Here is a 21948-nt window from a genome sequence, read left to right as displayed (position 1 = left end):
AGGGAGTGATGACAGAAAGCAGAAAGATATATAAGGCGTGAGGACCAGAAACTAGAAGCTTTTAAGCATTCAGGCTTTCGAGCAGTATCAGTTCAGCTGAGATCCATTGGGATGAGGACTCAGAAGCTTCCAGTCTGAGGAAACAGGATCAGCTGAGGAACTGGCAAGGTGAGGTAGCTGTGGCTTGTTCTGCTTCTCTGATCTTCCAGCATTCACCCCAATACCTGGCCCCAGGTTTTTTTTTATTAACAAGACTCTTTAAGATTCATGCTACAGGTGAATGTCAACATCACGTGACAATATCAGAAGGTTGGACACCCCTGGAGATGTTCCTTCTGGGACCTTCAACAAGATACAGGCTTGGAAAACAACGTAAGAGTCTTTTCTAATGGGGCCAGGAAGCTGAATTGGTCTCACCTCCATAATGCTCCCTGAACCCACGAGAGCTGCCCTGGACAGCTCACAACGCTGTCAGATGTGTTTGTGTGGCAGATGTAGGGAAGAGAATGCTCTCGTGCTGTGCAAAGGGGGCATCAGAGATGACAGGGCCTCCGAGGAAATGACAGAGACACAGGGACAGGCTCTTATCTGAAAACCTCCACCAAACCTAGAGAAGCAAATACAGAGGAAAAAATCTCCAGCAGCCACAGCCCCCAGAAGAAGGCCCCAGCCACCATGGGGCACACCACAGGGCATGCTCATAGCCAGTCTGTGCTGGTGAATGAGGGTGGTGCCCGTCAAAAAACGTGTGTGGAGCTGGGTTCAGGACTGGAACCATCTTTGTAAGAGTGTCTTTGCCCTAGGCCTAGCATACTGGTCATCAGAGAGGCTTTGTCCTTAGGAGGCAGAGGGGTCAAGGACACCACAAGAACATGGCCCTCACAATATCACCTAACCAGGGCTCATAGGGGCTCACAGAGCCTGAAGTGACCATCAGGGAGCCTGCCTGGGTCTCACCTGGGTCCTCTGAATATATGTTATGGCTGTGTAGCTTGGTGTCCTTGGGGATCTCCTAACCACGAGAGTGGGGGTGTCTCTGACTCTTTTAGCTGCTTTGGGGACCCTTTCCTCTTATTGGGTTGCCTCATGCAGCCTTGATATGGGGGTATGTGCCTAGTCTTACTGTAACGTGATACACCATGTTTGGTTGATATCCCTGGGAGGCCTGCTCTTTTCTGAAGAGAAATGGAGGAGTGGATCCAGGGGAAGGGGGTGGGGTGTCAGGGAGGGACTTGGTGGAGAGAAGTGGGGGGAATCTTTTCAAAAGTCGGTCTATGACACTGGAGTTGTGTGAGACCAAAAAGGACCTGGAGAGCCAGCGAGTCCATGCCCTCCTCCCAGTCTACCCTCCCCCTACAGGGAGACCCAGGGACAGGTAGAGGAAACAAGGGACTCCCCGGGGGAGAGGGGGGCGGGGGCGGAGCTTTCCCTGGGCCAAGGAGACTCCCAGGGGGAGAGGGGGGCGGGGTCAGAGCTTTCCCTGGACCAAAGAAGACAAAGGGGACCCTGGACTCTCCTTCTGAACCTCAAAAGAACTGCCCCCACTTTACCAACCCCCAATGCCCACGGAAAGCCTTGAGTTATTGGAAAGGAAGATCCTATTGGAATAAATAGTGAATTCCTTGTTTGTGTACCTCTGGAAGGGTTCACGTCAATGTGTCGCTAAAATAAAGGCATCCACGTAGACAGAAAATGAGAATTCGCTAGGAATTTCAAGGTGGAGTGTTGGTCTTAGGGACTGGTAACTTTACAGTGGGCTACACACCTCCGCCTGCCCGGCCTGGCCTTGTACATCCTCTGATCCCATTGAGCACATTGGATGCCTGGAGCCAGTCTCTGGCCAAACCCACAGTAACACCGTCATCGGTAGGACCTGCCCCAGAGGACTCCTTCCCCCAACAGGCATCATAAGAAGGGAGCGCAGAGGTGAGCATGGTTTTGCCCCGTCTCATCCCCAAGCTGGTTCAACGAAAGAAAATTTACTCAGAAAATATAAGGTACGGATCTAGGGTGACAGCTGTCCATCAAGTACTGAAGACTCAAGTGTGAGGACCCTAGTTCAACCCTAACAGCCACACAAGAGCCAGACACAGTGGCACACCCAGTGCTGGAGAGGTGGAGAGGGGCAAATCCCTGGGGTTCACTGGCTAACCACCCTAGCCCGCTCCAAAAGCCACGTGTCCCAGGGGGAGACCCTGTCTCACAAAACAAGGATGGGGCTGGTCTACAGAGTTAGTTCCAGGACAGCCAGGGCTACACAGAGAAACCCTGTCTCAAAAAAAAAACAACAAACAAACAAAAAAAAAAAAAACCAAAGTAGGGGGAGGAGCAGGAGGAGGAGAAGGAGGAAGGAAGGAAGGAAGGAAGGAAGGAAGGAAGGAAGGAAGGAAGAAAGGAAGCAAGGCGGCTTTGAGGACAAGAGTGAAGGCAACGCTTCCCTTGGACCCACATTATTTTAAAAATACTCGTTATTTTTAAAAATAAAGCTTTAGAGGATGAAGGGATGACTCAGTGGTTAAGAGCACTTGCTGCTCTCCCAGAGGACCAGATTTCAGTTCCCAACACCGACATGGAGGTTCCCAAGTGTCTGTAACTCTGGATCTGGCCATTCAATGCCTTTTCCCAGCCTCTGAGGACTCTGGATAGAGACACTGGGCACTATCAGCGAATCTTCAAGGTCAAGGGGACAGTGACAGCAGCATCGGAAGAGAGGTCATGCCCACTCAGATGAGCGCCAGCTTCCGGAGAGAGGGCAAACCCACTCAGATGAGCGCCAGCTTCCGGAGAGAGGGCAAGCCCACTCAGAAGAGCATCAGCTTCTGCAGAGAGGGCAAGCCCACTCAGAAGAGCATCGGCTTCTGCAGAGAGGGCAAGCCCACTCAGAAGAGCATCAGCTTCTGGAATTTAACTTGCTTTCCTCTTTTCCTGACCGGGTTTCTGGTCCCCTTGAGAACACCCGGAGCTCCCACCCACGGTGGAGAATGTTCGAGAAACAGCCAAACACAGTCTATGAACTTGTCCTTGTGAGTGAACTGAATAGTAACAGGAAGGTTTATCATTCTTCTCATTTGCTTATTGAGACACCATTGGTGCAAGCAGCAAAGGTTTTATTAATAGTTAACAAATCTAAAAGCTAATCACCCAAGTATGGTGCTCTGTAGCTTAGAGTGCTGAAAATCGGGACTTCAGGCTTAAACTCTCACACAGAAGTGTACATGGATGCCTCTTAGGAGACAAGCATTAGCAGAGGATCTATAATCCAATATGAGTGGAATGAGTAGAATTCATGTACTGACTTTCTTCATGGAGACAACGCTGTAGAGAATTATCTTCTTTGACAAGGTCCACAGCAACAACTTATACATACTGTCTACATTCACCAACTAAGCTCACCATTGCTGGAGGGGACAAGAACACCTTTACAGGGACCATGAAATCAATTCAGGGCTCTGGGGAGATGCTGGCATCAGCCCTCAGAATGTGATTTCTCAGATCAAGTCCTAGAATCCCTGTTTGTGAGTCTCATCCAGACTGAGGGCCAGCCGTTCCACGGCCTTACTGCTGAGAGCGCCCCACCAAGGCCCCTCCTCTCGGGCATGGTCCCCTCTACCACAGCTTTGTTTGGCTCTGCACCATCTCCACCTTCCTCCACAGTCTGCACCAGCACCTTCCACTCTCTTATCCCCTCCTCGGTCAGGAACAGGATAGAGCGCCTGGGGTGACCCAAGCAGGCCACCCTGAAGTTGAGAAGGGGGGCATGGCACAGGAAGAAGTCTGCAGACACCTTGGAATGTCTCTGGCTTCTTTAGAGAGGCGGGCGGATGGGACCCTGGCTAACAGCAGCAGACACCACCTGGTTGGCTCTGTGTCCCTCTGTCCCTTGTCTACTCCAGCTAGGACAACAACAACCAACCAAACCCAGGTAGAAATGAGGCTCCTTACAGAGGAAGCTAATAGCTGGATGGGCAGGCACCTGCCACCCGAGGAGGAGGGGAAGGAAAGGCCGCGGTGGCCTCAGATCCACCCCACACCCTCGATATTGTTCACCATCCTGTTTGACGATCCCACCGCACAAATATTATGGACTATCCTGTTTGACAATACTATGACACAAATATTATGGGTCATACTTCTTTTAAGACCATAAAAGGGAAAAGTGTCCTAAGTAAGCAAGGTTTATTTTAGGAAAAAAAAACAAGTGTAGTGTTTTTTGTTTTTTCCCCTCAAATAAAAGTCTGCACAGTGAACCAGCCCTGTAGGGGACCCTGGTGCCTCATCTATTCACTATTGGTCAAATGTGTCTGCAGCTACTCAGGAATTCTGCTCTATTAGGACAAAAGACCCCTCCCCATTTAACTCAGAACTGGTTCCATTCAGCACTACTCCACTCCTAAATACACTTTAGACATCAAGACTACGAGACCCAGACATTACCTTTTCAAATAGCCCCCTAATCCTAAATGTATTCTAAACTGTGTATGGTATTTATTCGTGTCAACTGTTGTAACAATTAATTCATTATTAGTGAGATCAAGGAGTTGACCCACATAGCTTAATCACCTAACCACATAGCTTTCGGCCCTCAAATGCTCAGTGATGCTGGGGTTCCTTGTCACAGCAAGTAAAGCCAAGCCATGAAAAGCAAGCGAACAAATGAAATGTCCCTTGACATTTTTTTTTCCTTATATGAATTAAGCTCGGAGAACGCAGGGCTATTTTTAATCCTTAGTTAATAATATGGCCCAATACCAGCCAGAGCTTTTACATGGAGATGGAAAGCTTATTTCCTTGTAAAATTCTCACAAGGAATTATTTCAACAAAGGAACACCTTGTTCTGAAAGCCTGCTTCATAATGCAGCCCGCTGTTACACACCCTCTGCTATAAGTTCTTGAGTGACAGGGTGTTTCAATCCCTAGGCTGACTGCAAGGGGAAAATATGCAGAGACCAAATAGAAAGGCTGACTGTGGCAGGGAGCCTCCCCCTCTGCACACCGCCCCACCACTGCCCCTGCCCATGCCAGCCCTCCCATCTGGGCCCGGCCTTCTTTATCTGCTCATATTTGACCAGCCTAGAGAAGACGTGAGCTTACACGTACCCATCACCAACTGCCACGTGACGAAGTATCCTAGAATTAGGAGTCTAAAGTGATTGTTTTGCTGTATCTCCTGATAGTTTAGAACTAGTACTTGTGTATGCACTGTGCACACATGCACGCGGAAGTCTGGAGACAGTTCCTCTGGAGTTCTCCCCTGCCGCCTGGTGGGATCCAGACATCCAGCTCCGGTTTCCAGCTTCGCACAGCAAGTGCTTTCTTACTCTCTGAGTCTTCTCCTTAGTCCTGTTAGGTGGTTTAGACGCAGCTGACCAAGTGACGTTTGCACCCAACCGGGCATTGACACAGTCACTCAGCAGGCAACGGGTGGGTGCATGGACGACTTGTGGGAAAGATGACGCAGCTCCACACGGGTGCTCGGTGCCCCGTGGATGGAGCTGTAAGGCTGAGCTCAGCTGGGACCGTCAAGTGGACTGCCTGAAGGGGGCCTCTCCAGTGCGGTGACCTCAGGAGTGCCAGCGGATGGGCGGAAGTGATGCAGCTTTGGACAGTAACAAAGCAGCTAGCCCTGAGATAGTCAGATACGGGAACCGCAACCTGGGGCTACCCTTGCCTTGGGCTGTGCACACATCCACCTCCTAAAAATGCATCTGGCAGCCTTCGACCCTTACCTGCACATAATGCACATACCTCTCTGTGAACAATGTGCCTAGCAACCCCTTAGCAACCGAGGACCCCGCCTGAACTGATCTACACCTGCACTGAGCTACATGTATATCTGGTTTTCACAATGGAAGTAAGTTGCTCCCCCCTTGGCAGCTCCTTGATAATGCCCCATTTCTATTCAAAGCATCCTAAAACAAACATGGGAACTACAGACACTGGGCCAACCTGGCCTAGACTGGTGTGTATATAAGACAAACTGTGTTATCTGAGCAAACTTTTAGGAGAATCTCCTATTGGCCTCATGTTTATTTATCTTACGCTTATGCATAGTTGGATGTGCAGAGTATGGACATCAGATGCATCATGGGAAGGGACAGTGGGCAAAGGTTTACATAATCTAAGATCATCAATCAAAATAGAGAGCCGCCCATGATACACCCCGTAGCAACCAAACACTTGATCGTCTTGAACCCCAAAAAAGGAAGCCCCAACAATAATCATGGCCCTTGCGTACCCTCACTCATGTAGTCCACTGTAATAGTTTCATGGCTACTTTTGCAATCTGTTTGAGCATTTGTTTCAATTCCTTTAAGAAGCCAAAAAACAAAAACAAAAACAAAAACAAAACACCCAGGCTGGACCTGGACTGCCAACGACAGCATTGTAGGCATCATATTCTACCAGTCACCATGTGGGTTAAAAGGGTCCAGTCAGATTCAGAGGGAGGTAAACCAATTCCTACTTCTCAGTAGCCAACACACCGCGGAATACAGAGTCATGTTGTGGAATATTTAACTAGGCAAGGATGTGTTACATTTCTTTTCTTTTTTTTAAATTTATTTATTTATTATGTATACAGAAGAGGGTGCCAGATCTCATCACAGGTGGTTGTGAGCCACCATGTGGGTGCTGGGAATTGAACTCAGGACCTCTGGGAGAGCAGTCGGTGCTCTTAACCTCTGAGCCGTCTCTCCAGCCCCGTGTTACATTTCTTTATGTTTCATTTGTTTAATTATGAAAATATGTGTTGCTGCCTAAGGCACCTGATTGGTCTAATAAAAAGCTGAACAGCCAATAGCTAGGCAGAGAAAGGATAGGCGGGGCTGACGGGCAGAGAGAAAAAGTCAGAGCAATCTAGGCTCTGTAGAAAAAGAATGAGAGGAGAGAATGAGGGAGACACCTGGGGCCAGGAGCCAGGCAGCCGCCAGCCAACCAGACGTGAGAAGCAGTGAAAGTCAGATACACAGAAGGAAAGAAAGTAAAAAGCCTTCAAAGGTAAAAAGTCTAAAGCAAGAGGTAGATAAAGAGAACAGGTTAAGTTAAAAGAGTTAGCCAGAAACGAGCCCAAGCTAGGCCGAGCATTCAAAACTAATAAGTCTCTGTGTCGTGATTTGGGAGCTGGTTGGTAGCCTAAAAGAAAAAGGCAGGTAATGAGTCATATTTAATCCACCACACTACAAGAGTTCACAGACTCAGCCCTTGACTAATTTGAACACAGCAGAGCAATGTCGAAGAGTGGTGGATTTGTGTTCTCACATCCAGTGATGGGAAGAGCTACATACACAGCTCTCACCTTAGCAGCCCCCACGATCTGCAGCAAATCTCCCATCATGGCTACCGCTTACAACTCAGAGTCGTAATATATTGGTTAAAATGTCAATGAACAAAGACTGGCCCCTCAGATCTGATTGCTGCTGCCTTTGAGTTTTCTTAAGTGTTGAATTCTGCTCGGAGAATTCAATGATTGCCGAGAAGCCCTTGAGTGCAACCTAAGACTTCATCCAGTCTGATTATTCATGGGAACAGCATAGGAGGCCTTCAGCTTGGAGCTCAAACAAAGAAAACAAAGTTGGGGGGAAGATCACATCTTCCCAGGTTTCTTTGAACTGGCCTCCAAGGTCCTGACACCAAAGGCACCAGAAACAGTGTTAATTTTCTGCATATCCAGACCAAGCACGCCTTTGTTCCAGGAAGCTCCCACACCCCTGATGGCTGTGATGTAGCCAGTACCTTGCCCATTACTCCAGATTCACATCAGAGCACTGTGTGTGCCTCAACTCCGGGATGGGAACAGCGGTCACCCTGCTCTGACCCCTTATCTCCTCCCCTCATCCTACTGTGGCTTGAGATGCAATAGGGGTCCTACCAGAGACAAGGCCCAGGACACTGGTAAAGAGGCACAGTGGACTTCTCCCTGCTGGGCTGCTGGATCCCGTGTCCGAAAAAAGAGAGCAAAGCATAAGCATCAAGCACTCGGCAGGGTGGCTCCGGGTATCACCCCAGTCCCACCCCTCTGCTTGTCCAATATTCTAATTAGGTGCTAATTAGAACCAAATGGAGAAATCAAGGATGGAAGAGGGAACCCCTAGGCATTTAAGAAGTTACGGAGTATAACGCACCAAAGAGTACTTAAATATTGCAGCAAATGAAATGAGAGACATCCAGGCCGGAGTAGCCTACACTGATTCCCAAGTATCCGATGACAAGAAATGACCATGAGATCAGGTCACCCCTGTCCACAGTCCACACATTCCCATGAAAGTAAGTGGAGCACATAGGAAGACAGACATCGATTCCTCCAGGAGAAAAGAATAAGACCAAAGCCTGTTTGAAAATCAGACAAAGGACCTACACACTCAGCCACAGGAAGCAGGAGGCGGGAGATTCAGCCTCCCCCGGCTGCATCATAAACAGAAACATGACTTCAACAACAACACCATCATTTTCCACCTTTAGGACTCAAAGTGTTTGATAACGACCGGAGTGGGGACGCCGTGGGGAAAGTTGAGTACCGACGGGACGTCAGAGGAACTTCACGTAACTCATCTTTGAGGAGGAAAATGAGCAAAGGTTATCACGTTCTAGGCATGCACACCTTTTCTCCCAGCAACGCCATGCCTAACAACTTAACTTCCAGGTATTGTTGCCTGACCGGAAGGACGTTCAGTGCAGTGCTGGTTAGTGTATCAAGAAAGAAAAACACCTACATATGCGAGAAGGATCGATCATAGAGAATATCCACCATGAGACTACGAAGACGTTTTTAACAAGCATAAAGGACGGTTTCTAAAAAAAGCATTGACATATTGAAACAAAGCGAGCAATGTGTTTCTGTAAGAATCAATAGAACTAGATTTGGTGTTTGTAACATGTGTCCACAAATTCTTTGACTTTCCCTTTAAAAGGTACAGTCTCAGCCACGACACTGTGTAACCTTTGAAATGAAACCAGAGAGGGCATTATGGCTTTATCTCGGATTCCCCTTGGATTCCTGTTCTAGGGACAGCCACAGGGTGGGCTGGAAGACACGAACACTGCACCATGGTGTCCCACGTGGTGAAGAGCTGAACCTCCCACCAGGAAGCAAGTGAGTCAGCCATCTTAGAAGGGGGTTCTCTGCTTCCTTCAATCCTTCCCTGCTAGCCAGTATCCTGACTACAACACATCCAAGCTGCTCCAAAATTCCTGAGCCCGAGTAATTCTGAGCGTCATTGTTTGAAGGTCAAGGATTCTAAGTCTTGGCATAATTCTACAAAGCAATTAATAGCCAATCCACTGAGGGGATTTTCATACACGTTTGGTATGCACAGATGTCTCTGGGAAGAACTTTAATGGTTATCTCTAGGGAGAAAGGCTGGAAAGCTCATACCCAGAGGTGGAAGAAGACTCACTTTTCATTATATTATATGTTTTATGTTCATTTTTTCCTTTTTGCTAATTTTTATCATTTCAAAAAATGTAGAGAACATTTTATAGAAGAGCCATGTAAACTACACACACCTCCTGTTGTGATTTGCATATGAACATATTTAATCTATGTTTTATTTTGACCTTATTGAAATCAAAACTATAGACTTTGTACAGAAAACGCATTTCTCATACTACCTACGATGCTTAGTGTCCTATACGTTTCCTGCTCACTCTGGTAGAACCTTTGGGTCCTTTATTCTCCACAGTCTGGTTCCTTTTCTCCACCTAAACCAAACCCCAGCTTTGTGCAGATGAAAACATGTCTGCCTCAGGCACCAACCGAGAGCTGGTGTTCCTACAGGCCAGCAAACATTTTCTTAGGGGCCCAACAGCAAATACTTTAGACTTTGAAGTATACAGAGTCTCCGTCACAACTGCTCAATTCTGATGTCACTGAATAAAAGCAGTCATAAACGGGTCATTTGGGGATAATCACAGCTGGCTCTGAAACCCTTTATGGGTTCTGATGAAACCTCAATTCACCTCTTCTCATGGTCCCAAAATACTCTTCTTTCGATACTTTCAGCCATGTAGAAGTGAATAGCTAGTCTTAGGTTTCAGATATACAGATACAGAACCAACTTGCCGCCTCACCGCCCTGTGCCTGGGAAAGGGCTGGAGGAGAAGGGGCTATTAGTCGGCTCTAGCCAGCGGGACACAGGGGAAATCCACTTCCAGGTCAAAGGAATGAGGAGTGGGCCTGAGGAGAAGGCTGAGACCTCTCTGAAGGTCAGATGTAGGTGGAAGAGGCCGTCTGCCCACAACAAAGGGAGAAGGGACGCGGAGCGTCAGGCCCTGCTCCTGCTGGCACTGCCCACTGCTGCCTCCTATTCCCTGTATAAGAAGAAAAGGAAGCTGCTTTTGCCCCCTGTAACTGCAAGTGAGCCCCGAGCACGTTTCTCCAGGTGCTCCTTCTCAGCATCAGTCACCGTGGGTCAGCTCTGCTGGCAAGAAAAGCTTTGCTGGCCCGGTGCAGCTGCTCAAATCTAGGCCAGCCACTTTAGAAAACCTTGAAGGGTTTGTACTGGAGATGATCAGGGCTCCTGTTATCTGTGGAGAGGAAATGATGGTGTCTCGCCAAACATAACTAAATAGGTAGCTCTGTAGTAGGGACAGCTGTGTCTTCAGGTCCTGGTACACTGCACGCCTGCACCTCACCCACCATCCTCAAGCCTCCTTCCCCTCACACCAGCACCCACTGGGTGCCATCCTGTGCTGCATGATGCGCTGAGAGCTGAGACAGGAAAGCAAAAGCTCCTGGGTCTTTCACCTCAGCTTCCAGGCCAGCAGAGCTCTTCCATCTGCACAGCATACAGCTTTGCTAAGCATCCCCTCCTCCATGCACCATCATAAGCTCGGAGAGAACCTTCCTGGTCTTGCTTTTTTGCTCCAGTATCAATGTGACCCCCAAAGTTTGAGTGCTGGAATTTGGTCTCCAGATTCGCATGTTGGTATATTTGGGGGTGGGATCTTTAGGAGATGGTTAGGGTTATGAGGTCGTGAGGGTGAGCTACTCACGACAACATTGGCAAAGCAGAAAGAGACCTTAGCTAGACCTGTTGCCCCATCCAGTGCCACCCCTGACATGTCATGACACAGCCATCCAGAAACAAATACCATGCTCCTGATCCCATCCTCCAGAACCATGAGCCAAATGAACATCTACGCTTTATAAATAACACAGCATCCAGTATCCTATTATGGCAACTTCAGGTCTTTTTTTTTTATAGCATCTAAAACATGCACCAATGTGCTCTCTGATGCTAACCCAGTGTCCAAATACAGTACTTTGTGTATCCTGAGTTAACAGACTATCCTGAAACCCTGCATATCACCTGACCCCCAAACACAGACCAGAATCTGGGCTTTTTCGGGGTCCTTCAATTCTTAGGTCACATCTATGTATCTAAAATGCAAGGGTGGGCCACTTAAAGAATCTAGTGCATTGTGTCTTGATTGTTGCAGATGTTCCCCGAGATAGAGCAGCTGAGCATGCCTCACCGAGGAAGGCTGGCTGTGTGAAATCTGGGCCCTAGGAGACCTCAAGTGAGGAGGAGGGGCTTGTGCAGAAGGGCGAGAGACACAACTGCTCCCATAAGGCTCAGTGACAGGAGCAGTGTGCACAGGGCAGGGCAGAAAAACAGATGCCTCAAACCCAAGCCCCAGCATCCATAGCCCTGCGGCCAAGATGTCCTCAGAGGGAATTCAGCCTTATTCTTCTTCCAAGAGACACTGGGCTGGGATTATGGGGACCTAGGATTGTTTACAGACCTTGCTTCTCACTGTTAGTCACCTTGACACCATCAAAACCTGAGCACTCACCTACCCTCACCGAATGAGGGACTGAATGAGGAGCCCATTGCAGGGCCAGGTTGGAGGGTCGAATCCAGGAGGCCCCATCTCATTCAGATTAGTGAGGGGTGTGGCTACCCATCTCCCCCACCCCACCGCAGTGTCCATGTGTCCAGTTGTAGGGGGGGAGCAAAACCACACTGCTAAGCCACACTGTCATTTTCAAAGCAGTTTTAGAAGAAAATCAGAAACCCCTGAGTGAGAAGACTGAAGATGTGGGGGTGCTGTGTTGCTCATTTCCCTTCAGAACACATAATACTCACATTGTTGAGAAAATAACATCTCCCCTGGAGGTTCCCTAGAGACCAAGCTCCACAGAACAGGTCTCAACATGTTCTCTGCCGAATGTTCACAGGGAGCAACAGCCTACTGGTTGACCAGTAGTCTTTAAGAAGCAGGTCCCAGCACAGTCCTGGCCAGCCATGTAGTGTTGCCGTGCGTGGCAGCCTTTTAATTAGCTTATTTATTTTTCACACTTCTGACCACATAGCCAGAAGCTACATCTTCCTTAAGTTTTACTTCACTTTCATCAGATTTCAGTTTCACTTTAAAAAAAAAAAAAAATCCAGATCTGATGATCCAGACAAACCCACAGGCTCAATTATACCTGTGTGTTCTAGTTGAATGTGAGTTGTGGAAAATACAACCTGAGAACGCTTAGACTCTGGCCCAGGGTCATCCACTTACATGGAGGATTTTTTACGTCATGTAAAATTTGTCAGAAAAGCCTTATCTCCGACTCCCCTATCCCTAACCCTGCTTCAGAGAACATGGGCTGGGTTTGAAGAAACCCTGCTGTGAACCAGCCTTCCTTGGCTGTTAAACTACTGTGGGTATTTAGTTTCTTGATTGCTGCCCCCACCAGCATGTGCTCTCCTGAAGTTCTTTCCTAGTCCTGAGTAAAAAAGAAAAACATCTCGCCAGGCGGTGGTGGCGCATGCACGCCTTGAGCCAGGTGGATCATTGTGAGTTCGAGGCCAGCCTGGACTACCGAGTGAGTTCCAGGAAAGGTGCAAAGCTGCACAGAGAAACCCTGTCTCGAAAAAACAAAAAAACAAAAAAACAAAAAAAAAAAAAAAGAAAAGAAAAGAAAAGAAAGAAAGAAAGAAAAACATCTCTCATACTTAATATATTTGGGGATCACCCTATAACTTGGTGACATAGTTAACTCTTCTTTAAGGGAAGAAAAAAAAAAGATTAGCAATTAATGATTAGCCATTACTTTGAAACACAAAACTCAAGGGAATCTGCCTTGACATGATGCCCATGGCCGTAGCTCCTTCACAAGAATACATCCTTGTATACTCATAGAGCAAATGACAAGGTATTAACATGGTAACTCTCACAATGGTGAGCAATACAGTCTACCAGCTGGCCTAAATCATAGGCTGACTTCAGGCTGTGGTTATCACTAGTCCATGTCATTAGGACCCCTTCTAGTGTATATTATAATCAATTCTATTTAAATAAAATTTCATATAATATATAAAGTGGTATCGCTAATATATTTCTTTGTTGAAAAATAAGAAAAACAGTAAAAGGGAAAGGTTGTGGGCAGAATGCAGGCCAAGTGTAGTGTTGGGAAGGATACTGCTGTAGCTGAATGCCAGACTTCAAAGAGCATCTCTACAGGTCAGCTGGGCCCAGGAGAACCACCATGAGCATGTGCCTTTACACACTGCCAAAGCTGGTCAGCCTGTCACTGTGGACTACAGAGTCCATCTGCAAGGAGGCCCCAGAAGAACTTAGATAAGCCCGAGTTGGTAACAAAATGTAATTCTAACCTAGTTTCAGCGTTTTCCCAATACAATGTGACAATCTAGAAGACATCTTGAACCAAAGGTCTCTGCTGTCCTTCCTTTGGGTGCCTTTGTTCTTTCTTTGTTTTTCCAGAGAGAATGATTAGTAGGATCAGCAGAAACCAAGGCAGGTCTTAAGTGACCCTCAGAAGCTATCCGCCCTCACTGTTGGGAGATCTATTTGTTTTCTTTCTTTCTTTCTTTCTTTTTTCTTTTTTCTTTTTTTTTTTTTTTTTTTTTTTTTTTTGAGACAGGGTTTCTCTGTGTAGTTTTGGTGCCTGTCCTAGATCTTGCTCTGTAGACCAGACTGGCCTCGAACTCAGAGAGATCTGCCTGGCTCTGCCTCCCAAGTGCTGGGACTAAAGATGTGTGCCACCACCGCCTGGGTGATCTCTTTGTTTTCTTAAAGAAGAGTAAAGACAAACAGGGAGTCTGGAGTCAGCCAACCCATATCCTATGTACACCTACCCACCTTCAGTGCAACCCTAACCTTTGCCCACACCAACCACAATACCCACAAAGATACATCGTTTGAGTGTTCATAACACTCTAATCCATAGCAAAGAAAAATTCAATACCTAGAGGGGGGTTCCCTTTGAAAATGGCAGGAGCGGAAAGCACCCTAGCAAAGAAAGCTGGAGGGAGGGAAGGGGGCAAAGGCGGGGTGAGCACACTCACTGACACCATGCTAGTGCAGAGCCTTGCACAACTCCAAGGGCTTTACGTGATCTGTTTCCCAGACTGCATAGTAACCTCCGAGCCTAGGTACCGTGATGTGAAATTAAACAGCGAGTATCAAGAAAGTGACAGCGCCAGGATTCGGTCCAGACCCACTGGCCAGTTCCTCATCCAAAGCCTCATCACTTCTACCCCTGCCTCTGCACTGGAGATGTAATGACGCATTTGGTCTGTCCAGGGAAGAGGCCAAGGGCACAGAGGACATGAGGACCGCAGGGAACCTCCTGCGTGCAGCTGACAACCCAGTGGAGGCAAGGTCGGAGCCATCCTGGGGAGACTCCACTCTGGCAGAAGTATGTGCCCATTTTCAAGGCTGGGAGGACCAGGAATATGGTTCTCCCCTCGTGCGTAGTGCTTTCCTACAGCTGGCATGGGACCCACATGCTAAGGGAAGGCCGGAGAGAAAGGGGGTGGAGACCAGGACATGTGTAGCTTATGTCTGTGGAGCAGTGAAGCAGAGGACCCAGGCAGAGCTGCCATTCACTTCGTAACTGCGACCCAAGCAGGCTGGCTGGAATCACACAGCCATGTGACCAGAACGATGGAGAATCTCCCCCAGACTGTAATCACCCAGCTCCTGCACTCCAGTCCCTACAGGGCCAGCCTGGGGCTGGGCCTTCACATGTTGGACCCCATCACTTTCCCCACTCTCCTGGGTCTTTAAAACAGTGCTGGGCATGGGAAACAGCCTCACTGTCTGGAAACACCGCAGATCCTAGCCATCCAGACACTTGGTTAAATCCTGACGTTGATCTCCTGGGAACATTTTTCTTTTTACTTATTAAAATCTCAGCCAAGGAGGTTTAGAGCTAAGTGGCTCCTACAAGCTTGAAAGTATTTCTGAAGGATTAGGGTTCTACAAGGAACACATTCTTCATCTTATTATCTCCAGCTTCCTGGGGTCTGACCAAAGGTCCCAGGAAGAACTTTGTTTTTTGTTGTTTGGGTTTTTTTTTTGTTTTTTTTTTTTTTTAACAAAGCTTTTGGTGTGAGCTACTGCTGGACTTTGTCCATTCTTTGAAGCCTTGTTATAAAAAAAAATGCCTGTTTACACTCAAAACTTCCTCCTCGTGTGTCTACGGGCTCTTTCAAAAAACGAAATCGTGGTTTTCTTCCTGAGTAAAGGCTTGAATACTACACAGAGTGTGATGTTCAAGTCCATCTTAGAGTGTTCAATAAACGAGACAGCACATAAGAGACTTTCCACTGCCCCCCGCTCCCGAACACACATTATGTGCTCTGCCACTGAAAATGTTGGGCAGCCCTGGGCCTCTGGGAGTTAAGTCTGAGAATTCTTCCCCTGAACCTACCTGCTCACATTTTTTTCACTTCGGGGATTAAAGGCTCCTTTGGCAGAAATCCTTTGAAGACCAACAAGGCGGATCACCTTTTGTTTTCCTCCTAATTCTTTAATAACCTTGGGACTAGAAGGGCCAGTTAGGATGTTCAGGACGAGGGACCGTGGGGCGTCACTAGTAGCACCCTTAGACCTGACTTCCAGACACTTCCACCCCCAAACCCCTGAGTCCCAGACCTTACACTGCAGGCGCATGCCGCAGACCATTGCGGTGTTGGGGATGGAAAGTGGCCCATGCTAGGAATGCTCTGCCGCTGAGTTGCATCCACAACCCTAGCTAGCATCCTTAGGGGTCCCTTCCGGCCGGTGGATGGAAGCGCTTGTGCACAGTTTAGCTTCTGCGCCGCCGGCCTAGATTAGAATGGCAGTGTACTCCTGGGCCTGGGGACGCGAGATTTACCTTGACAAAGAGGGTGATGTCGTGCTCCTGTCCTGGGTCCTCCACCTCGGATGCCGGGCCGTTCTCTCTGCGGCCATTCACTCGCTCCAATTCTTCTCCGCCCTGGGCGCTGGGCTCCTCAGCCAGGTGGTTGCTGAGCTCCGCCTGGGACTCCGCGTGCCCGGTGGTGGATTTGGCCTCCTCTTCATCGGGGCTGCCGTCGGGGGGCTTCTCCTGGATGCCCTCCTCACAGCGTCCCTCCAACCCCGGTTCTGGCCTCGCTTCCTCCTCCCCGGTCTCTTCCTGGGACCCGCCCTGCTTCCCATTCTCGCCATCGTCTACCCTCGCCTCCCCTGTAGCTGCTTCTACCGACCCGTCTTTTCCCAAGGCTCCCTCTTCCCCGGCGGCATCTGCGGCTGGAGTTCCCGCCAGCTCCCCGGGGTCGTGTCCTCCGATCTCTGCGGCTGCGACCTCAGTCGCCTCAGCCTGGGGCTGAGGGCTGCTTTCCCCTCCACCCTGGGACTCACCCTCTGACCCGTGTGCCTCTCCTGCGGGTGCTTCTGCGTCCATTCTGTCCCCTGCAGGTCCCTGGGCTTCTGTATTGATCTGCAACCCTGGTGCACTTCCTCCCTGCACTTCCAGACTAGACTCTACCTCTTCCCGCGCCTCTGAGGTTGTGGGGTCCTCTGGCTCCTGGCGATCGTCCCCAGGGACCTCGGGGACCTCACCCTGCGCGCCTAGCCCGGGGCTCGGCTCTAGCACCTGCTGGGCGTCCGGCTCCTCCTCCGCTCCCTGCAGGACCCCGGTGCCCTCGGGGTCGCGCTTCGCGCCCTCCGGGTCGCGCTCTGCAGCCTCGGCTTCACCCTGCGCTCTGCTGGGAGTCTCGGTTCCCGGGCCAGTCGGCGGGTCCTGCGCCTGCGCTTCCCCGATCCCTCCGTCCTGCCCACAGCCTCCTTCTTCCTTCCCCGAGGCAGTCGCCTCTGCGCCCGCCCCCTGGTCCCTGGGCGCCTCTGCAGCTCCCTTCCTCGCCTCCCGCCCCTCCAGATCTGCAGTCCCAGGTTCTCCTCGTCCCTCAATCCTCGCACCTTCAGGTTGTCCCTGGGGGCCCGGAGCAACCTCCGCGACCCCCTTGGGCTCCTCGGCCTCAGCCATGGTGAAACACCCTTCCTCGAAGCTGCTCGGGGATGACGGACAGGGGCTGCCTAGCCCCCTCCGAGAGGACACCCCACTCCGGGCTCTGGAGGTGAAGGTTTCGCTTGATGCGAAATCCAGCCGGCCCGAGAGCTATGTCCTTTCCCCTGGCTTAAGATCTTTGTGTTCTTCCTCTAGTGTTCGCGCTTCTCCAAGATTCGCACCCGGACCCCAATCCTGATGCACAGGCTAGGGTGTAAGGCTAAAGAACCACAGCTTGCCTCTTGAATCCTTGGAAGAAATGGCCTGGTTCCCTGCGGTTTCGGAAGTTGACCAGAAGTCCTCAGAGGCAACTCTACCCTCCTTGGACTTGGGCGGGGTTTTTTCCCCACCTCCCAGCCTGTTTGGGTGGCCTGGGAATCTAGCCAATGATATAGCCTTTCTGTGGCTTTTGTGGATTTTAAGGAGAAGACTGAGTTTACTGGCCACTTTGGCGTTTTTTCTGGAACAGCTTCAAGTTTCAGGGCTATTTAAATCACAATCACATACGTCAGTACCTAATTCTCACCTTACCTCACCTTACCTCATCATGGAGGAGACTCCTCTGGTCCTGAGTGGAATAGACCCACCTGTGCCTCTGGTTCTACAGCAAAAGTATAAACCCTAAAGGGAGGGATCAGGGACGTGAGCCTGCTGACTCCCCGTGTCCGTGGGTTCCAGAAGCTTATGGAAAGGAGCAAAGGGGGTCAGCTGAGCTCTTACCAGGGGAAAGACTTCCTCACTTTATGTCTCTTACTTCCCCCGAAGACGCTAAGAATCTGCATCCTCGGACTCTGCTTTTCTAACTCATGACCAGTGCTTGGGCCTCAGTTTCGTGGTAAGGGGTTTGTTTGGAGCTGAAGGTGGGAAAAGAAAATTCAGAATGTGAAAGAAGGAAGCGTTCGGGAATTCTCTGGGCTAGGAATCTCCCAGGATCATCCATCAGAGAACCTCCCCATAAAGAGAAGGGAGTTATGGTTTAAAAGGAAAACCACCAGTTCTTCTCAAAACTGTTCCACGGAATTGAGAGGGAGCCCTCCCAAAATTATTCTACGAGGCCAGTATTTCCCTCTTATCAAAGGACACATCAACTATAGACCAATATTCCTGATGAATGTAGATGCAAAAATTCTTATCAGAACATAAGGATTTGAATATAACAACATATCAAAAAGACCATTCACAACTATTAGTTGGTTCCCTTCCAGGGTTGCAATTATGAGACAACACATGCAAATTTATAGATGCAACTCATCATGTCAACAAAATGGATGCATTTTAAAACAGTGTATGTGGGCTGGGGAGAGGGCTCTGAGATAGAGTGGGTGCTGCTCTTTCAGAGGATCTGAGTTTGATTCCCAGCACCCACATCAGGTGGCTCACAACTTCCTCCAGTTCCAGAGGACCCAACACCCTCTTCTGGCTTCAAATGATACCTGCACTCACGTGCACAAACCCACACACATAACATACATACAAATCAATAAAAATAAAATAAATCTTTTTAAAAATGTCTTCGTCTCAGTAGGTGCAGACAGTGCATTTAATAACATTCAACATCCCTTCATAATAAAAGCCTTGACATTTTTACACAGAAAGATAATAATAGCTCAACATAATAGAAGTTGGTTAGTTTTGAGGCAGGGTCTCATGTAGCCCAGGCTAGCCTCAAGCACACTATATAGCTGAGTATGACCTTGAATTCTGACCCTCCTGCCTTGCTGAGATTACAGACACCATCTTGACAAGTCTTTATAAAATTCGGGAGACTGAACCCAAGATTTCCATACTTGCAAGCACCCAAGAGGATGCTGCCTAAAAACAGTGGGACGGTGGGGATTCCAGTTTGACTTGTCAGGCTCTTACTGGTTTTAGCCATCACATCCAGAGGATTCTGTTGTCTTTACAAGACTGGGATGTATCTTGAAGTGGTACACTTAGTCATTCACCCAAATTCTTCCTCCGAATTCCCACTGCTCATCACTGATGGATGGCTAGAGCTGTGTTTTAAATGTGTCCCTGAAAAATCCATGTGTTAAAAACTTAATCTTGAACTTCACATTTAATGTTATTTACAGGCGGCCTTTGGGGAGTATTTATAGTTAGATGAGCACGAGGTCAAGGACTTCATGGTGGCATTAGTGGCTTTAGGACGAGGAAGAGAGACATATACTAACTCTCCCCCCTACCTCGTGTGTGTGTGTGTGTGTGTGTGTGTGTGTGTGTGTGTGTGTTTCTCTATCTCTCTGTCTCTCTCTGTCTCTCTCTCTCTCTTTGTGTGTGTGTCTGTCTCTCTTTTCTTCTCCTTTCTTTCCCTCTTGACCTTTCTTCCTAGATAAGAAACACCTTCTACCACAGGACAATGCGTCAAGAAAGTACTTATGAGAGGCTAACATATTTGATATTGCCATTCCCAGCCCCCAAAACTGTGAGTAAGAAATTCCTTACTCAGTCTATGATCTTCCGTCAAAGAAGCACAAAACAAAGACAACAGGACAGAAGCCCCATGACATGCACCTCATATCACCTTCCTCCAAGGTGAACTCTGCCTAGGAGGAAATAGGACAGAAGCCACAGCTTAGAGCAGATGCCACAAAACAACTACTCAAGGCATGTCACCCACACCGGTGAGAGAAATGGACATGCTGAGTAGAGCCTAGGTGGCTCCAGATACCTAGAAAGAAAATCCTGACACATTCTCCAGAGCAAGAAAGCATCCATCACTCATGTCTGTCTCTAAGAGAAGAACAGAGGCAGAAATGAGATCCTAACAGCAATGGCATCTGTTTATGTTCCTTTACATAAAAATTTAGGACCAAATGTACTGCGGAGAAGAGAATTCTGAAAAAAGAAATGATTGCATGATTTCTCACATCATATATTACTTGACATATATGACCCATTGCCCTGTGATTAAATGTGGAAATAGTTTCTCAGTGACACAGATAAATAGCACATTATGTGAGGAATGTTAAAAAAGAAAAATCAGGGGCTGGGAAGATGGCTTACCATGTAGGAGCACATTCTGTGCAAGCATGAGGACCTGAGTTTGGATCCCAGCACCACCTAAAAAGTCAGGTGTGGTGGCCACACATGCCCCTGTAAGCCCAGAACTGTGGGCGACACAGAGAGAAGAATTCCTGGGAGTTGCTGGGCACCAGTCCAGCTTTGGGCTCAGTGGGACCCTGTCTCAAGGGAATAAGGTGGAGCATGAGAGAGCAGGACACGTGATACCCTTCTCTGGCCTCTGCATGTGTGGACACACGTGTGCGTGCACACATATGCACGTACATTACATGACACACATCCACATCACATACACATACCACAAAATGTATATGCACACACTAAAAACCAAAAATAAATGTAAAAGCTATACATAACCTCAGATACACACCCAGTTAAAGGTCACCCTCAAATGAATGCTGGTCAAACCGGTTCACTTCCAGGTGAGTGTCCCCCAAAAGCTTGCAGTGTTTGGAGCCATTGGGGGATTTCTGGGTGTAAGTAGGGATTGTGGATATGAGCCGCTGAGAACTGTAGCTAGGTTTATTTGCACTGGTTTGACAGCTGTGAGCCTAAGCACATGTAAAGCTTCTTAATACAGAGCCAGTGTTCTCCGTTCCTTTCACAGGACAGTGGGGTGAGGGTCCACACCTGTGTCAGTTGGTAGTTAATAGACTTTAACTCAAGCCACTGGGTACAAATGTCCTGGTAATAAGAGGGCTAGTATCTCCAGGAAACTGTTGAATTGTTCGTAGGGTTGGCACAGCCCAGGCCAGCCTGTTGCCTGACTGAGTTCGTGTTAGTCTTGGCTGTGCCCTTGGAGAAAGACCAGGTTAACAAAGCCCATTTGGTTGGGGATGACTGACCTGCATATACAAGCTACTTTATCTCCTGGGCTCTGGTCTTGTTATTGGTGTTGATAAGAGGTGTAGCACAACTCTTGTGCCCTGGAATCCTTCTCCATCTTACATTCCCTTTAGCAGTTATCTCCTTCTGATGTACAGTATAACACCTATTATTACATCTAGCCTATCTCACCCCACAGTGATGCTGTTGCCATGACGACAAGGGACTCTTATTTACCATTATCTAGAACAGAACCACACACACGTTAGGATCTTGGGAGAAATGTGTTGAATAAATAAGTACACACATGTCTTCAGATTCCTATGCATCAATCTGAACTAGTTTTTAAAACAACTTTTCTCCATTGATTTTTACCATGTAGGGGGCAAGACAATGTCATGAGATGTGCTAGGCACAGAGATCCTTACCTCTTCCCTTTGGCGACTACTGCAGCAGATGCGTTAATTATTAGCAAGGGGCAAGTCCTATAAGGGGCCACTAAAGAAACAGCAGTAAACAGTCATGAAGGTCGTGCGGGTCGCTTCGGAGCCACTCAGTGACCTGTACGCCGTTAAGAAGTCGCCATCACTAGATTAGCTGTTTAAATAGTAGGCAAGATTAAACAGAGGTGGCAGCCGAGTGGATCAGTGACAGGAGGCGAAGTTCTGAGCCGCCATGGTGCTGCCCTGCCGTATGGGATAAGTAATCACAAGGCGCAGAACCGAGATTCCAAAAAGACGTCGTAGACCCGGAACAAGTCAAGACTTGGTTGTTTCTGTTGTTTTCCCAACAGGAACAGACTCATTTCCATAAAGATAGTCTCTCTCTC

General features: G+C 48.4%; 1 protein-coding gene across 2 annotated transcripts in view; it reads right to left on the bottom strand.

Moving 5' to 3' along the window:
* Window positions 1-21253, bottom strand: part of Clic6 (chloride intracellular channel 6) — a 48728-nt gene extending 27475 nt beyond the window's left edge. Inside the window, exon 1 of one of the 2 annotated variants that reach the window (XM_042259561.2) lies at window positions 21140-21253. In XM_042259561.2, coding sequence (XP_042115495.1) covers window positions 21140-21145 — 6 coding nt within the window. In that variant the 5' untranslated portion in view covers window positions 21146-21253. Of the gene's footprint in view, window positions 1-16118; window positions 17665-21139 lie in introns of those variants that run through there. The other variant, XM_076549227.1, reaches the window with a different exon arrangement.
* Between the last annotated feature and the right edge of the window lie 695 nt (window positions 21254-21948).

This window comes from Peromyscus maniculatus, chromosome 12 (genome assembly GCF_049852395.1).
Source record: "Peromyscus maniculatus bairdii isolate BWxNUB_F1_BW_parent chromosome 12, HU_Pman_BW_mat_3.1, whole genome shotgun sequence".
Taxonomy (NCBI): Eukaryota; Metazoa; Chordata; class Mammalia; order Rodentia; family Cricetidae; genus Peromyscus; species Peromyscus maniculatus.
This window is presented reverse-complemented; position numbering and strand designations above follow the sequence as displayed.